Here is an 18,004-nt window from a genome sequence, read left to right as displayed (position 1 = left end):
TTCTGAGCTGTGTTATGACTTCCTATACCTTTCAGAGCCCTGACTTTGCTGTTTCACCCACCTGCCCTCTAATTTTTACTACTGTGAAGATATCAAGAGAGAAATTAACTGTAGAGGGATTTTGGTTTTGTCAGGTTGCTGACAAAGTAATCTAAAGATGTATTTTGTGTCTTGTCAATAAAGCATGTTTAGCGGAATATTAGATTTGTGTGCCATATACAGTATCAGTATTAAATATATGATGGGCTTACTAACGTCCCTATAAAATATTTGTCTTTTTGGTTTTATGTTTTTGAGTGTTTGGATGAAAATCTAATTTCTTTAATCACAGTTTTAAATGGCAGTGCTGACTTTTTCATGTCAGTAACTTTGGAATATGAAATATTCTTAAAACCAAATTGTCTTTAGGCTTTTTCTCTTGAAGATCTTAAAATCCTTGTACAGAATGAATTAGGTTAGCAAAACATTTTGAAAAGTAATTTTAGAAATAGCTGGAGAGATGCCTGGGTGCCTGGGGAATATTGCTGAAGTAGAGTAGTTATATGAATAAATGGAAACAAATTTCTACACAATAAAACAATTATTTCCGGAAGAAAGTCTCCAGTTCCCCAACTTTCTAGTCCTCTCTCTGGTACATGAACTTGTCTGAGGTTGATGCCTTTCATGTCAGTTTCAGAGAGGAGGCTTAGTATGTAAATGCTGTGGATACTAGCTTCTTTTTTTTTTTTTTCTTTTTTTTTTTGTTTTTTTTTTTGAGGCGGAGTCTCGCTCTGTCGCCGGGACTGGAGTGCAGTGGCCAGATCTCAGCTCACTGCAAGCTCCGCCTCCCGGGTTTACGCCATTCTCCTGCCTCAGCCTCCCGAGTAGCTGGGACTACAGGCGCCCGCCACCTCGCCCGGCTAGTTTTTGTATTTTTAGTAGAGACGGGGTTTCACCGTATTAGCCAGGATGGTCTCGATCTCCTGACCTCGTGATCCGCCCGTCTAGGCCTCCCAAAATGCTGGGATTACAGGCTTGAGCCACCGTGCCCGGCGGATACTAGCTTCTAAAATATACTTGCACCTTTCCTGAGAGCTGATTCAGGAAGTGTAGAGAAGAAACGGGTGCTAAGGAAGAAGAGGTGGGGCTGGAGGCAGCTGTGGGGTAGGCTTCCCATAGGGTGATGGGAAGGTAACTGGGACACTGAAGAAGTAGGATATTAGAGGATGATTTGGGCCTGTGTAGTATCTATGCTCTGCTGCTCCATCACTTTCTAACCAGAGAAACATTGAAGGGGAATGAGGGAAGTGGAAAAAAAGATAAAGAGGAAGATACAGTAGCTATTTTCTGATGTGAAAAGACAATCCTGAGGGGTTTTTTTCCATTCTTCCCTGATTTTAAGTCTTCCCATCTTGTTACTGAAAGTGTTCTGGAATTGGCTGCACTTTGGAGCCAAGTAGTTAATGGAGGACTGGCCAGAAACAACTGGAGCCCTTGGAGCTTGGAGTCCCACCTGCTTTAATCTTACTCATCAACTTTCTCCCTCTTCTAGTTATGAGATTTTTGCCATTATTTAGTAAAATTAGCTGAGTCACTATAATGGAACTCTATTTAGAAATAACCTCAATGCGACCAGGCTCGGTGGCTCATGCCTGTAATCCCAGCATTTTGAGAGGCCAAGGCGTGCGGATCACCTGAGATCGGGAGTTCAAGACCAGCCTGACCAACATGGAGAAACCCCGTCTCTACTAAAAATCAAAATTAGCTGGGTGTGGCGGTGCATGCCTGTAATCCCAGCTACTCAGGAGACTGAGGCAGGAGAATCACTTGAACCTGGGAGGCAAAGGTTGCAATGAGTGGAGATCACGCCATTGCACTCCAGCCTGGGCAACAAGAGCGAAACTCCATCTCAAAAAAAAAAAGAAAGAAAGAAAGAAATTACCTCAATGCAATTATTGTCGATTAAAAAACTTTGAAACAGTCAAGGCAGAAGAATCACTTGAGCTCAGGAATTTGAGACCAGCCTGAGCAACAATAGTGAGACCTCAACTCTACTAAGTAAAGTAAAAATTTAAAAATTAGCTGGGGCCAGGTGCGGTGGCTCATGCCTGTAATCCCAGCACTTTGGGAGGCCTAGGCAGGTGGATCACCTGAAGTCAATAGATCAAGACCATTCGGGCCAACATGGTGAAACCCCATCTCTACTAAAAATACAAAAATTAGCTGGGCATGGTGGCACACACCTGTATTCCCAGCTGCTCAGGATGCTGAGGCAGGAGAATCGCTTGAACCCAAGAGGCGAAGGTTACAGTGAGCCGAGATCCTGCCACTGCACTCCAAAAAAAAAGAAATTAGCCGGGTGTGGGGGCATGTGCCAGTAGTCCCAGCTACTTGGAAGGCTGAGGTGGGAGGATCACTTGAGCCCAGGAGGTCAAGACTGCAGTGATCCATGGTCATGCCACTGCACTCCTGCCTGGGCAAAAGACCAAGACCTCATCTTAACGAATAGTTATCATTTTAAAAAAAATTAAAAATAAATTTTTTTTAATCTTTATTTTTTTTTTGGAGACAAGGTCTCACCACTCTTGCCCAGCCTGGAATACAGTGGTACAATCTTGGCTCACTGTAACCTCTACCTCCCATGCCCAAGCAATCCTCCCACTGCAGCCTCCCAAGCAGCTGGGACCACAGGCACTTGCCACCATGCCCAGCTAATTTTTTGTAGAGATGGGGTTTCATCATATTGTTCAGGCTGGTCTTGAGCTCCTGAGCTCAAGCAGTTTGCCCGCCTTCGCCTTCCAAGTAGCTGGGACTACAGGTGTGAGCCACCACACCCAGCCAAAATAATAATGTTTAAGGCTAATCAAATGAAGCACTGGGGGTCGAGAATAAAAATAAAATTGTTTTTAATTTTAATTTTTTAAAAAGTTACCTCAACCTATAGCCAAATAAATGTGACTTTTGGCCAGACACGGTGGCTCACACCTGTAATCTCAACACTTTGGGAGGCCGAGGCCAGTGGATCACAAGGTCAGGAGATCGAGACCATCCTGGCTAACACGGTGAAACCCTGTCTCTACTAAAAATACAAAAAACAAAAAATTAGCCAGGCATGGTGGTGGGCACCTGTAGTCCCAGCTACTCGGGAGGCTGAGGCAGGAGAATGGCGTGAACACGGGAGGCAGAGCTTGCAGTGACCCGAGATCTCACCACTGTACTCCAGCCTGGGGGACACAGCGAGACTCCATCTCAAACAAAAAAAAAATTACTTTCAGTGTTTGAGCGATAGGGAAGATTATTTCATTATATAGGAAGATAGTGTTCTGTTCTGCTGAGTTTTAAAACTTTTTTAAAGAGCAGTAGCCATTTCTTTGTTTGGCTTTTATTGTATCTGGTACTCTTTTTTTTTTTTGAGACGGAGTCTGGCTAATATCTGGTACTCTTTAAAAAAAACACACAATAGCCTCCCCCAAAAGATGACTTAATTTGGAATTCCCTTAAGTTTCATTTTATTTGTAACTTTATTTATTTTTGAGACAGAGTTTTGCTTTTCACCCAGGCTGGAGAGCAGTGGTGTGATCTCAGCTCACTGCAGCCTTGACCTCCTAGGCTCAAGGGATCCTCCCACCTCAGTCTCCTGAGTAGCTGGGATCACAGATGCAGGCCACCATACCCGGCTAATTTTTGTATTATTGGTAGAAATGGAGTTTCACCATGTTGCTCAGGCTGGTCTCAAACTCCTGAGCTCAAGCAGTCTGCCCCCCTTGGCCTCCCAAAGTGCTGGGATTACAGACATGAGCCACCACACCCAGCAAGTAATGCTACAATTTTAAAGCTATTTTGAACTATTTTAAATACTTTTATAAATATATAATGCTTCCACATAGTTCAATATTTGAAAGATTCCAAAGCATTGCTAATAAAAAGTCTCCCTTCCATTCCATCCCCTGCTATCCAGCAGCCCTCTCCAGTGGCAGCCAACATTGTCACTGTCTTATCTTTCCTTCTGGGGGTATTCTATGCAGAAACAAATGCATATTTTCCCCTCCCTTTTTACAAATGGTAGCAGAATGTGCCCATTTTGCCCTTTATTTTTTATTTATTTTATTTTTTATTTATTTATTTTTTTTGAGACAGAGTTTTGCTCTTGTCACCCAGGCTGGAGTACAGTGGTGCTATCTTGGCTCACTGCAACCTCCACCTCCTGGGTTCAAGCGATTCTCCTGCCTCAGACTCCCAAGTAACTGGGATTACAGGTGCCCACCACCATGCCTGGCTAATTTTTGAATTTTTAGTAGAGACAGGGTTTCAGCATGTTGGCCAGGCTGGTCTCGAACTCCTGACCTCAAGTGATCCGCCTGCCTCAGCCTCCCAAAGTGCTGGGATTACAGGCATGAGCCACCACACCTGGCCCATAATGTTCTTTGGAGATGAACATCATCGCTTTTTATGGCTGCAGGTTCATTGTATGGATGAACATTTATTAGTCCCCTATTCATGAACAGTTTGGATTTGAGTTTTTTGATATTGCATTTATTTTCATAAATATAATATCACACATGATATAATATTTGTAGGATACTGTAGGATAAATTACAAGCAGAATGCTGGGCCAAAAGGCATATATACTTAGAAATTTTTAAAGGATTTTTAAACATTTTTTTTTTTTTTTTTGAATCGGAGTCTCGCTCTGTCGCCCAGGCTGGAGTGCAGTGGCCGGATCTCAGCTCACTGCAAGCTCCGCCTCCCGGATTTACGCCATTCTCCTGCCTCAGTCTCCTGAGTAGCTGGGACTACAGGCGCCCACCACCTCGCCCAGCTAGTTTTTTGTATTTTTTAATAGAGACGGGGTTTCACCGTGTTAGCCAGGATGGTCTCGATCTCCTGACCTCGTGATCCACCCGTCTCAGCCTCCCAAAGTGCTGGGATTACAGGCTTGAGCCACCGCGCCCGGCCTTAAACATTTTTTAAAAGCGTTGACCTTATTTTTTAAAAACATACTTTTTAGTTTTGTTATTATTATGAAATATAATACTGATTCTGAATGAAGACCCTGGGTTGAGAAGCTTTATAGTGAGCATCTCTAATGCAAAGGCATGGATTTATTTTCGCTGCTTCTGTTAGTTAGGGTCTGATCAAGCAACAAAAGACATTTTCAAGAGTAAGAATATAACCAAATTACTAGACATGTATTCCAACTTTTGGAAGTCTTCCCTTTCATATTAAGTACTTAACAACCACCTGTTAAGTTACACACAAAGCGCTCTCCTAGTTGCCATAAAGAATATCAAGTTGCAAAGGGGCTATCTCCTGTCTTCAGAGAGATTTGTCTCATGATGTAAACACAACATTGTCCAGATGACATAATTCTGTGTTTTAAAAAGTGATGAGATGTAAAAAAAATCTTACAGAACTTGAGGCTGAAAACAAGTTCAGGGGCTCAGTGAGTCTGCCTTCCTGGCTCTATATACAAGTCATGCCACTTGTTGAAAACCTATTCTGATTTACAATCTTTCCACAGAAATTGCGTATCTTCCTTCAGTGAATCATTCCAATGTTAACACTTGCACTCTCAGGAAGTATGCTGGATTTTTTGTATACTTAGATGCCTGCTGCAGTTTAGCAATTCCACTGTAATTTTTGGAGCAGTGCTGTTTTCAAATAAAATTCAAATGGAAATTAATTAAATACACAAATCCTGCCAGTGTCATTTTTGCTTTAAATATTTAGTAGCAAATACCTTGAAATCTTTTTTTGCATGATTTTTAACATAGTACAGTATAACAAATGCTATGCAGTACTTTGCTGTTCTCTTAATAGTGCTTTGGTGGTTATGTGCAGATGCATGTATTTTAAATTTTTAACAGCCTTCTACTAAAAAATGTACTTATTAACAGGCTTAATGCTTCATTTCCTAAATGAAAAGGTTCAATTCATTAGTTACTGTAGAGGCTTTTAAATTGAATGAGAACAAAGTGATCAAGAAAGACAACCTTCATATTAAACCACCTTGCCAAGATTTGACCATTCATGGAGACAATTAGCTAATCATTAACTGGACTTACTGTAGTCAAGACTTGAAGTTCCTCTGGAATATTATTTTATTGAGTCAAAGATTAGCTGACTTACAGACAGGGCAAGAAAGAATGGAAGTTTCTTTTCCTACTGTTAGCCCTCTAAGTTTAAAGAGAAGGGTAACCTTTTACTTTTCTGATATTTTCTATTACTCTTCTAATTCATAGGGATATCTGTGTTTGCCTTACATGGCATTGCAGCAGCATCATCTTCTCTCCGATGTCACCGTTCGGGGGTTTGTTGCTGGAGCTACTAACATCCTTTTTCGACAACAGAAACACCTCAGTGATGCCATTGTGGAAGTACGTTTATGTGTGAGTGTGTGTATTTGGCCCTGCTCATCCCAGTTTTCCTTTCTTAACTACAATTATGAATATATAGTAACAACACTAGTAATGATAGTAACTGCATACTGCATGCCATGTATTCTAAGTATTTTATGTGTATTAACTGGTCTAATTCTCATAAAAACACAGTCAATAGAACTGTACTATCCACATTTTATACCTGCAGAGGCTAAGAAATAGAGAGATGAAGTGATTTGTACAATATCAAACAGCCAGTAAACGGGTAAACCAGGATTCCAACCTGAGCAACTGGGCCTACCACTACCTCACGATTTTTAACATGTGTTTGTTGTTTAAGTAATTTCAGTCCTTCTAGCCTGTTTAGAATGCTCTTGATACCAAGAAGGAAGCTAGGAATAAATATTTGACATCAATATATAAGAAATTTAAATCATTTATTTTACAACTGAAATAATCTTTATTTTTCCTCTTTTTTTGTTTTTCTGAGACACAGTTTTGTTCTTGTTCCCCAGGCTGGAGTGCAATGGCGCGATCTCAGCTCCATGCAACCTCCGCCTCCTGGGTTCAAGCAATTCTTCGGCCTCAGCCTCCCAAGTAGGTCGGATTACAGGTGCCCACCACCATGCTTTGCTAATTTTTTCTATTTTTAGTAGAGATAGGGTTTCACCATGTTGGCCAGGTTGGTCTCGAACTCCTGACCTCAGGTGATCCACCCACCTCGGCCTCCCCAAGTGCTGGGATTACAGGCATAAGCCACAACACCCAGCCTGAAATAATTTTTGAGAAATTTCATAAGGCTCGGCGCAGTGGCTCACACGTGTAATCCCAGCACTTTGGGAGGCCGAGGTGGGTGGATCACCTGCGGTCAGGAGTTCAAGACTAGCCTGGCCAACATGGTGAAACCCTGTGTCTACTAAAAATACAAAAAAAATTAGCCAGACATGGTGGTGCGTGCCTGTAGCCCCAGCTACTCGGGAGGCGGAGGCAGGAGAATCGTTTGAACCTTGAAGGTGGAGGTTGCAGTGAGCCAAGATCGCACCACTCCACTCCAGCCTAGGTGACAGAATGAGACCCTGTCTCTAAATAAATAAATAAATAAATAAATAAATAAAAGGCCAGGCACAGTGGCTCAAGTCTGTAATCCCAGCACTTTGGGAGACTGAGGTGGGTGGATCATGAGGTCAGGAGTTCAAGACCAGCCTGGCCAACATGGTGAAACCCCGTCTCTACTAAAAATACAAAAATTAGCTGGGTGTGGTGGCAGGCGCCTATAATCCCAGCTGCAGCTACTCGGGAGGCTGAGGCAGGAGAATCGCTTGAACCCAGGTGGCAGAGGTTGCAGAGAGCCAAGATTGTGCCACTGCACTCCAGCTTGGGCGATAGAGTGAAACTCCATCTCAAAACAAAAAAATTCAGCCACACTAAGGTTTTTGTAGTTTCTGACAGAACATACGAAAACATGTTTCTTGGGCGAATGGTTATAATATAATGAAAGTTCAGGATTCAAAGATGTATTTATTATAATCCCAAATTTGAAGAAGAAAAAGTATATACATTTTCCAAGACAGGAGGATACGGATGGGAGAACTATGGAGCTGCTTCAACATTATTGGTTACATTCTAGTTCTGTGGTTGGTTGGTGGGTTCATAGGAATTTCTTTTTTTTTTTTTTTTTTGAGACGGAGTCTTGCTCTGCCACCCAGGCTGGAGTGCAGTGGCCGGATCTCAGCTCACTGCAAGCTCCGCCTCCCGGGTTTACGCCATTCTCCTGCCTCAGCCTCCCGAGTAGCTGGGACTACAGGCGCCCGCCTCGTCGCCCGGCTAGTTTTTTGTATTTTTAAGTAGAGACAGGGTTTCACCGTATTAGCCAGGATGGTCTCGATCTCCTGACCTCGTGATCCGCCCGTCTCGGCCTCCCAAAGTGCTGGGATTACAGGCTTGAGCCACCGCGCCTGGCCAGGAATTTCTTTTATTATTATACTTCAAAACTAACCTGTAAGTTACATGTATTTCTTAGTATACCAATTATTACATAGTAAGATATTCTAAAGTATCTGGCTGGGCATGGTGGCTCACGCCTGTAATCCCAGCACTTTGGGAGGCCGAGGCGGGTGGATCACAAGGTCAGGAGGTCGAAACCATCCTGGCTAACACAGTGAAACCCTGTCTCTACGAAAAATACAAAAAATTAGCCGGGCAGGGTGGCGGGCGCCTGTAGTCCCAGCTACTCAGGAGGCTGAGGTAGGAGACCGGCGTGAACCCAGGAGGCGGAGCTTGCAGTGAGCCGAGATTGTACCACTGCACTCCAGCCTGGGCAACAGAGCAAGACTCCGTCTCAAAAAAAAAAAAAAAACCAAGAATATTCTAAAATATCTGCACTCAAAAGAAAAAGTATTTAAGGAATTACACTTGTTAAATGTGTTCATTTCTGCTAGTGAAATAAAGGTGATTTTTACATGTATTTCTATGTTTTCCCAAATATTTGCAATCTATGTGAGTAATTTTATAGTTTAAAATACTACATTTATGTGTGTTATTTTCTAAAAACAGAAAGTGAACATTTTATACATAGAAAGAAAACTTCAGTGTACAGACCTCTTTCTTAGACTCATCTTTTGAGAATGCTATTATTCATATTTTTTATTTCCAGCTCCACCTTCCCCGTAGTTACTCTGTAAAGTGTGGCATGGATGTCTGCGTGAATGCCCAGACTCTGACTTGTACCTGGATACCCTCTAGGTAGAAGAAGCTCTGATCCAGATCCATGATCCAGAACTCAGGAAGCTGCTTAACCCAACCACTGCAGACCTAAGGTTCGCAGATTACCTAGTGAGGCACGTGACTGAGAATCGGGATGACGTCTTCCTAGATGGCACGGGCTGGGAGGGAGGTGACGAATGGATCCGGGCCCAGTTTGCGGTTTACATTCATGCCCTGCTGGCTGCCACACTGCAATTAGGTAAGAAACCACGCAGAGCACACAGCTACTGTTTTATTATAATTTTTCATTTTGTAACATTTATGAGGTTTTGGATTGCACAATACATATTCCTTATAGAAAAATTACCAGTTATTCCCTCACACAGAGATAGCCACTTTTAACATCTTGAGTACTTTATAGCCTTGCAGATCTTTTCCTATGCATGTATTTTGGATTTTGGTTTCATGGTACTTTTGGTGGTCCTTTTACAAAAATGGATCCCTTTATACATGTTTTCTGAAACTTTTTATTACTTTAGAAACATGTATCAACATAACATGAACATACATCATCACTTTTACATGGCTGCTTCGTATTCTGTGTTTGGCAGCTATTTATGAATACTGCCTACATGTTTTTAAGATGTATAAAGGGAGAAAGAAGAATATAAAAAATAGAAATCATTGAAAACCATGTTGTAAATGATTAAATCTTCAAATTTATAATCCATTCTAAGAAATATTATTATTCCTATTAAATGGTTAAAATGGGGCAGGTAAACATGGACTTACTCCTGCATTAAAACTATCTCATTCCCCTTGGGAAAAAAATATATGAATAGTGAAAATGGAGCTCTGCAATGAGCTTTTCACATTGGACATTTGGCAAATATTCACTAGAGTTGTTAGAAATGTGTTGAGCTTGTCTTTTTGTTTCAATTAACCATTATTTTTTCAATTGTGATGAAATACACATAGCATAAAATTTACCATCTTTACGATTTTTAAATGTACAGCTCCACAGTGGCATTAGATACATTCACATTGTTGTATCAGTAGATTTTTTTAATCACCACCACCGCCGCCGCCGCCGCCACATGCTCCCAGGTTAGTTGTTCACGGTGCATATAAGGAGTTTTAAATCAGGTTTCAGGAGAGTTTTTCATTTGTAAAAGATAGCTAAGGAACAAGTCCTCATTTGTTAATGGGATATTTTTAAATGTTTGCCACCACTACCAGTGTAGCAGCTGAGACACCAAAATTAAATCCTTTAACCCCAAATCATTCAGTAATCTAGAAAGAAAACTTCAGTCTCCACTGTCATGTAGCTTAATTAATTTGCTTTTTAAAAAATATTTGCCCAGGAGGCTGTAAGCACTGAATAATAGTAGCTCACTTTTTTTTGAACATTAAATATATGCAGGGACCAGTGTTCTGAGCACTTTACCTCTAGTAATTCATTTCATCCTCACAGCAATCCTGAAGGTAGGTACCTTGTCATCACCTTTTACAGAAGAGAAAATGAAGCTCACAGAGGTTAAATAGCTTGCTCATCCATCTGATAAGAGGCTTAGGCGGGATCTGATCCCAAACAGTTTGGCTTAGGCCCATATTCTTAATAAGTAACAAGGTCAAATGAGGAAATTCACCCCAATGAACTGCTTGAGGAACGTGTTCTTAGAACAAATTCTTTATGCTGTGTATGGAACTGTGTATTTCATTCATTTCCTTTCCTAGCAACAAAAGGTACTTTGTATTTCACCTTCAAAGCAAACAACATGGAATTAATACATGAAGTAATAGCCATTTTTATCAGTTCTCCAAACCATTTCTGATCTTCCAAGTGGAGGAAACACACATGGATACTTTCCCATGGTATTGATAAAGCTGAAAACTTTATCAGTTTTCTGTATATTCTTTTAAGTCTTTTTTTTTTTTTTGAGACAGAGTCTGACTCTTGTCGTCCAGTCTGGAATGCTGTGGCATGATCTTGGCTCACTGCAACCTCCATCTCCCAGTTTCAAGCGATTCTCTTGCCTCAGCCTCCTGAGTAGCTGGGACTACAGGTGCCCGCCACCGCGCCCGGCTAATTTTTGTATTTTGGGTAGAGATGGGGTTTCGCCGTGTCGGCCAGGCTGGTCTCGAACTCCTGACCTCCGGTGATCCACCCTGCTCGACCTCCCAAAGTGCTGGGATTACAAGCATGAGCCACCGTGCATGGCCTTTTTAAAGTGTTTTTGACAGTGAAATGCTAGGAAATTCAAGAATGAAGCACCAAGTAGACAAAGTCCAAAGAAGAGAACATCATGACTGAAAGAACCACTTTGGATATTCATTCTTCATCTCTTTTTTTGTAGAAAAATGGCATTTATAAAAAAGTAGAAAGATATCCCAATTGCCTATGCCATGCATATAAACCAGTATGTTTATTCACTGTCAAGCATACAGTTTTTGATTAATTAATAATACTGTCCTCATAATGGTAAGGATAACGTGGAAATATTTTGGAGTTGTAAGGAACCTTGGAAAATATCTGGCTCAACCCTCTTATTTTCCAGTTAGGAAAATGAAGTTCTGAGTGATTAAGTGACTTGTCAAAGGCCCACATAGCTCCTTAACAGGATTTCTGGAACTAGACCCAAGTTTCCTGACATCTGGTAGGCTATCTCCCCCAAATATGGGAGGGCAGGGGGATAAAGTCATTCCTTTACCCTTTTTGGTTGTAGTCTTCACATCCCTGAATGGCTATAGCCCAGCTCAACTTCTTTCAAATATTTACTTGACAGATAATGAAAAGATATTATCGGACTATGGGACAGCTTTTGTTACAGCATGGAAGAATACTCACAACTACAGGGTGTGGAACAGCAACAAGCATCCAGCACTTGCAGAAATAAATCCAAAGTAAGCGCATCCTCTGAAGATTGTAGTACATAATGGTTGGTTTACGAGTGCCCAATACAAAGAAAAATCTATTTTAACTTTGATATGGTGAATATCTTCAAGAATCCCCTTAAGTAGGTCATAAAAAGGCTCCCAAATATAGAGAAACAGCTTAGAAACTGCTTCCATATTCAGATTGTTATACAAAAAGCATGAGCATTATGGGAAGCACTGACATTTCCCTGGCTCTCGATGTGATTCAGAGAGGAAGTCCCTGGCACTTGGTGATGCTCAGTACACAGTAATTCTTCTCTTTCCCTGGAGCTGTTCTTTACCAGAATGGTTCAACAAGATAGAATCCTAGAAGGAAATACCACTGGTTTACTGTATGCGTAAAACTAGGAGGCTATTTTAAAACATGACGTATGCAAAACCAATTAAAGTTAATATCTGGGGCTGGGCTCATGCCTGTAATCCCAGCACTTTGGGAGGCTGAGGCAGGTGGATCACAAGGTCAGGAGATCGAGACCATCCTGGCTAACGATGTGAAACCCTATATCTACTAAAAATACAAAAAAATAAGCCAGGCGTGGTGGCAGGCGCCTATAGTCCCAGCTACTTGGGAGGCTGGGGCAGGAGAATGATGCAAACCCGGGAGGCGGAGCTTGCAGTGAGCCGAGATCGCGCCACTGCACTCCAGCCTGGGCGACAGAGCGAGACTCTGTCTTAAAAATAAATAAATAAAAATAAAAAAGATGATGTGGTTTTTTATAATGATACAAGCATACACCATTTTATTTTTTTCCTTGAAACGGACTCTCACTCTGTTGCCCAGGCTGGAGTGCTGGTGCGATCTTGGCTCACTGCAACCTCTGCCACCCAGGTTCAAGCAATTTTTCTGCCTCAGCCTCCCGAGTAGCTGGGATTACAGGCACCTCCCACCAGGTTCAGCTAATTTTTGTATTTTTAGTAGAGACGGGGTTTCACCATCTTGACCAGGCTGTTCTTGAACTCCTGATCTCGTGATCCACCTACCTTGGCCTCCCAAAGTGCTGGGATTACAGGCGTGAGCCACCATGCCCAGCCAAGCATACACCATTTTCATTTGTATTTTAAACTTCTTTGTGAGGAACAAAAGTCACCTTCGTACTGATTACCATATTATCTTGGGACTAGAGTTAACTTTTCTAATGTGATTTAAGACGTGCTAAAAAGGATACTTTGCTGCACACACACTCACACACACCCCAGATATTTAAGCCATAGCAACTTGGGGAAGTATCTGCATGAGTAAGGTGGTACACAGAGGGTTTTGGGTAACATGTCTGTTAAGCTTTGTATTATGCATCAAGAAAAATAACCACGGAGCTGGGCACATTGGCGTGTGCCTATAGTCCCAGCTACTTGGGAGACTGAAGCGGGAGGATTACTTGAACCCAAGGTTTCAAGGCCAGCCTAGGCAACATAATGAGACCCCATCTTTTAAAGTAAAAATGACTAGGTTCAGCACCAATTTTGGTGAATTTAATCATCACAGTTGGCTGTAGCAGAAACCTATATTGCCATTTGACTATAGTCAAAACAGAAAATTAAAAGGCAAAACCATTTTAATAGTATTAAATGAAAGGGCTGAGTTCAAAGTGTTCTCCCTCACTGACTACAAAGTCTCTACTCTCAACATACTGAAGGGAGACAGATGTGGAGGTGCTTAGCAGGATGGCACTCACAGGGTGGTGCTGGGAAGGCAGGTCAGCCTTGACTGTCCAAGCAGTCAACATGCAGAGCCATCCCAGTCTCCCCCCTGGGCCCTGCACTGGGAAGCCTGGTAAGATCTTTATCTGTCACTACCTCTGGTGCTTTTAACTTAAACCAGCTCTACAGATGTTAGTACAGGTCCAAAAAAGCCTTAGCTGAGATGAGTTTTAAAAGGATTATGAAATAGTGCTTAGAAGAACATGTGAAGAAATTGAGGCTATTTAGATTGAAAAGAAAGCTGAAGAATGACTTGTTAACTAAAATATATAGGTAGGGAAATCACGCAGATATGATAGTGCAGGCCAAGGGAGAACTTCCCTTTCATCTTCTGAAGGTTCACTGGAAAGTCAGCTGGCAAAAGGCAGATTAATAGGAGAAATGGCATGCAAATTTATTAATGTGCATGAGGGAGAGCTACAGGGTGACTGGATTGTGTAACCAACTTCACACTTAGCAGCCCTCAGAATTGATGGTAAATGTTTCTTTCAGACCTTTAAAGGTGTCAGACACTCAGTTCATCTTTCCTATATCTTGATATTGGAGGGCCTCAGAGCAAACCAGGCTGCATTAATGCAGATTTTCTCCACAGATGCAAATCTACCCCCAAAAAGACAGCTTTTCAGTTATTCTTGCATTTCCAGCCCTTCTGAATAGCCATCTTGAAACACATCAGAGAAGTATATTTTGGGGTGAATAGTTAGTTTTCTTCAATAGCAAATTTTCAACGTTTTTACCAAACTAAAAATAACAAATGCAGCCGGGCCTGGTGGCTCACGCCTGTAATTCTAGCACCTTGGGAGGCCGAGGTGGGTGGATCACGTGAGCTCAGGAGTTCAAGACCAGCCTGGGCAACATTGTGAAACCCTGTCTCTACTAAAAATACAAAAAATTAGCCGGGCATGGTGGTACATGCCTATACTCCCAGCTACTCAGGAGGCTGAGGCAGAAGAATCGCTTGAACCTGGGAAGCAGGTTGCAGTGAGCCGAGATGGCGCCACTGCAGTCCAGCCTGGGTAACAGTGAGACTCTGTCTCAAAAAAATAAAATAAGAAATGCTAGAATTCTCTTGTTATCAGAGGGTGTCATTTAGAAATATTTCAAACTAATTATAACTTTTGAGAAGTATGAAACCCTTTAACTCTTAAAGATTAGGGAAGGCAGTATTCTAACTTAGCAAGCAGCAGGCATATTTCATCCCTTAAATATAGCCATTCCAGAACATAGAGAATGATCAAGTGATGTGTCAGTATTTCAATCCTGTGATTCAGGAATCTAGGAATAAGAAGTGTTACATTACTTTGGGCCATGAAGAGTAGTTTGTTGTCATTTGAAGAACCATTCATTTTATAAGTAGCTATGGATTTTACTAGGTCACTTCCTTTGTTAGACCTTGAAAGAGGGACCCCTGAAATAAGAATTGGATATTGACCCCTCCATTTATGTGGTCAAGTTGCTTGATTTTTTTTTTCCTACTGCCTGTATAATTGCAGAATGCCTGGTTTATATATACATATTCTTTTTTTCTTTTAATATATTGGAAATAGGGAAGTCTGAATAATGTATTTTCTTACAAAAATAACGATATTGCTGGTTTTTTTAAGACTTACCTTTTGAGCTGCTTTTCTAACAGAAAGTAGAGATTTTGTTGATCCATCCACAAATATTTACATAACCAATAGCATACATTTGTAAGATGGCCAGGATCAAGGTATGATCTATGACCATGTCCTAAAACCAGTGACTCACCTTGACTGTCCTGGGGAGCTTGTAAAAAATGTTGATGCTTGAGCCCCACCCAAGACAGACCAAATAAATTAGAATGTCAGGATAGCACTAGCACAGGCTACACACACAAAACACACAACACACCTGTTTTACAAGTGAGGAAACTAAAGCTCAGAGGGGTTAGGTAATCTTTTCTGGATGTCGTCACTGTAAGTGGAGAGCTGTGATCAAAGCCAAGTTTCCTGATACCAAATTCAGCACTGCCACCCAGCTGTGTCGTCCATGAGAAGCTTACTAATATTTTCTTGTGATAACTCTTTTTTGCAGCCTTCTTGGTAAAATACTGATAGTTTAAACTCAAACTTTTTTTTTTTTACAGCCATCCATTTCAAGGCCAATACTCAGTATCAGACATGAAGTTAAGATTCTCACAGTAAGTACTTAAAGAAAAAGCTGGGAAAATTCTTAAGTCTGAATTTATGCCATGTGTTTCATTGCTAATTGGGGATTGTTTTTCTCTACTTGATAGACTTATGCTTCAAACAGTAACCAAATATGTGCATAACATTCTTTAGCTCAGCGGTGTGTATGTTTCAAAGTGAAAACACCACTGTTCCATAGAGGATGGTGTGAACTAATAATAGGATTTACCATTTTTATTTTGGTGAAATGCTTTTAGCAAACCATGGCTGTCAGAGAGATGTAGCCATACATACATCCTTATGTCCTCACCACTTTTTGGTTCATCTGTATATTCTTCTCATGTATTCTGAAAATGCACATGCTTAAAAGGTTAATAAATTCATAACAAATAATTTAGCTTCTTTTCTCAGTAATTCTAATTTGGGATGGTTACAGAGTGATTATTGTGTGTGTGTCTACATGTGTCTGTGTGCATGTGTGAGTTTTTTTTAAATTGTACTTAACACTTCCTTTATCTTTTACCCAGTTCTGTTCAGAATAGTGAACGTGGCAAAAAAATTGGAAATGTCATGGTCACAACTAGCCGGAATGTTGTGCAAACAGGAAAAGCTGTTGGTAAGCCAGGAACAAATTGGAATCACAACACACCCATTTTCTATCTTTAATATGTAATTGATAAAACAAACATAAAGTTGTAAAGATGTGTGTTATCACATAGTAATACAAGAGTTTTTAAAATTTTTGTTTTATTCATTTGAAAAATTCCAAATTCCAAAAGGTCAAACTTCATTACATCTATGACAGAATTTTCTGATGAAATCACTGTTTTGTTACCAAGATTCAAGCTTCACCAGCGTTTTCTTCCCCCATTCCCTGTGCTGTCCACAGTTCTTTATAAATGGCAGAGACTCATAATAAAAGTAGGCATTAGGAACTACTGTCCGCTAAGGTAGTATTACACAATAAAGAAAATGAAGCCAACAGTTGGTTTTTCGAAAAGGTCAACAATATTTATAAAATCTTTACAGACTGGTAAAGATAAAAAGAAAGAAGATTCAAATTACCAACATTAGGGATGAAAGAGCGACATTAGTGTAGCTCTGACAGAAATTAAAAGAACAGCCAGGCGCGGTGGCTCAAGCCTGTAATCCCAGCACTTTGGGAGGCCGAGACGGGCGGATCACGAGGTCAGTAGATCGAGACCATCCTGGCTAATACGGTGAAACCCCGTCTCTACTAAAAACTACAAAAAACTAGCTGGGCGAGGTGGCGGGCGCCTGTAGTCTCAGCTACTCCGGAGGGTGAGGCAGGAGAATGGCGTAAACCCGGGAGGCGGAGCTTGCAGTGAGCTGAGATCCGGCCACTGCACTCCAGCCTGGGCGACAGAGCCAGACTCCATCTCAAAAAAATAAAAAAATAAAAGAACAGAAAATAGGGGAATATTGTGAACAACTTTATGCTAACAAATTTAACAACATAAATGAAATATACAAATTCTTTTAAAGATTTGCATTACCGAAACAGTTGCAAAAAGAAAATATGAATAGCCCTATTATCTATTAAATAAATTGGACCAAATGCAGTGGCTCATACCTGTAATCCCAGCACTTTGGGAGGCTGAGGTGGGAGGATTGCTTGAGTCCAGGACTTCAAGACCAGCCTGGGCAACATAGTGGAAACCCCATCTCTACAAACAAATTTTAAAAGTCAGTAGGCATGGTGGTGTGTGCCTGTAGTCCCAGCTACTCAAAAGGCTGAAGTGGGAGGATTGTTTGAGCCCAGGAAGTCAAGGCTGCAGTAAGCCATGACAGCGCCACTGCACGCCAGCCTGGGTGACAGAGCAAGAGTCTTAAAAACAGAAAGAAATTAGTTGACTTTAAATGAAAAGCCTTGCCATAAGGTTTTAAATTTAAACCAGGCTGCCCAAGTGGCTTCAGTTTGAACTCTGTCAAATGTTTAAGGAAGAAATAATACTAGTTTTACACAAAATCTTTAAATAAGGTAATACTCCCCAACTCATTTGATGAGGCCAGTATTAGTATCAAAGTCAGACAAATGGTAGCATGTTCTTCTGCACCTAGCTGTTTTCGCTTAAAATATTCTGAATATTGTTCCACATCAGTTCTAAAATTTTTCGTTCCTTTTCTGTATTTTTA

The 18,004-nt window shown here is 41.1% G+C and overlaps 1 protein-coding gene across 3 annotated transcripts in view; it reads left to right on the top strand.

Annotated features, from left to right (window-relative positions):
- AVL9 (AVL9 cell migration associated) overlaps positions 1-18,004 on the top strand; it is a 103,838-nt gene that overhangs the window by 79,825 nt on the left and 6,009 nt on the right. For 2 of the 3 annotated variants that reach the window (XM_033195105.1, XM_033195103.1), the window contains 5 exons: positions 6,222-6,368; positions 9,102-9,321; positions 11,849-11,966; positions 15,805-15,858; positions 16,375-16,463. In XM_033195105.1, the coding sequence (XP_033050996.1) occupies positions 6,222-6,368; positions 9,102-9,321; positions 11,849-11,966; positions 15,805-15,858; positions 16,375-16,463 (628 nt within the window). The remainder of the gene's footprint in view (positions 1-6,221; positions 6,369-9,101; positions 9,322-11,848; positions 11,967-15,804; positions 15,859-16,374; positions 16,464-18,004) is intronic. The other variant, XM_033195104.1, reaches the window with a different exon arrangement.

Source organism: Trachypithecus francoisi, unplaced genomic scaffold (assembly GCF_009764315.1).
Source record: "Trachypithecus francoisi isolate TF-2019V2 unplaced genomic scaffold, Tfra_2.0 Lachesis_group4, whole genome shotgun sequence".
In the NCBI taxonomy this organism is placed as follows: Eukaryota; Metazoa; Chordata; class Mammalia; order Primates; family Cercopithecidae; genus Trachypithecus; species Trachypithecus francoisi.
Note: the sequence above shows the minus strand (reverse complement) of the source record. Positions and strands in the feature narration are given on the sequence as shown.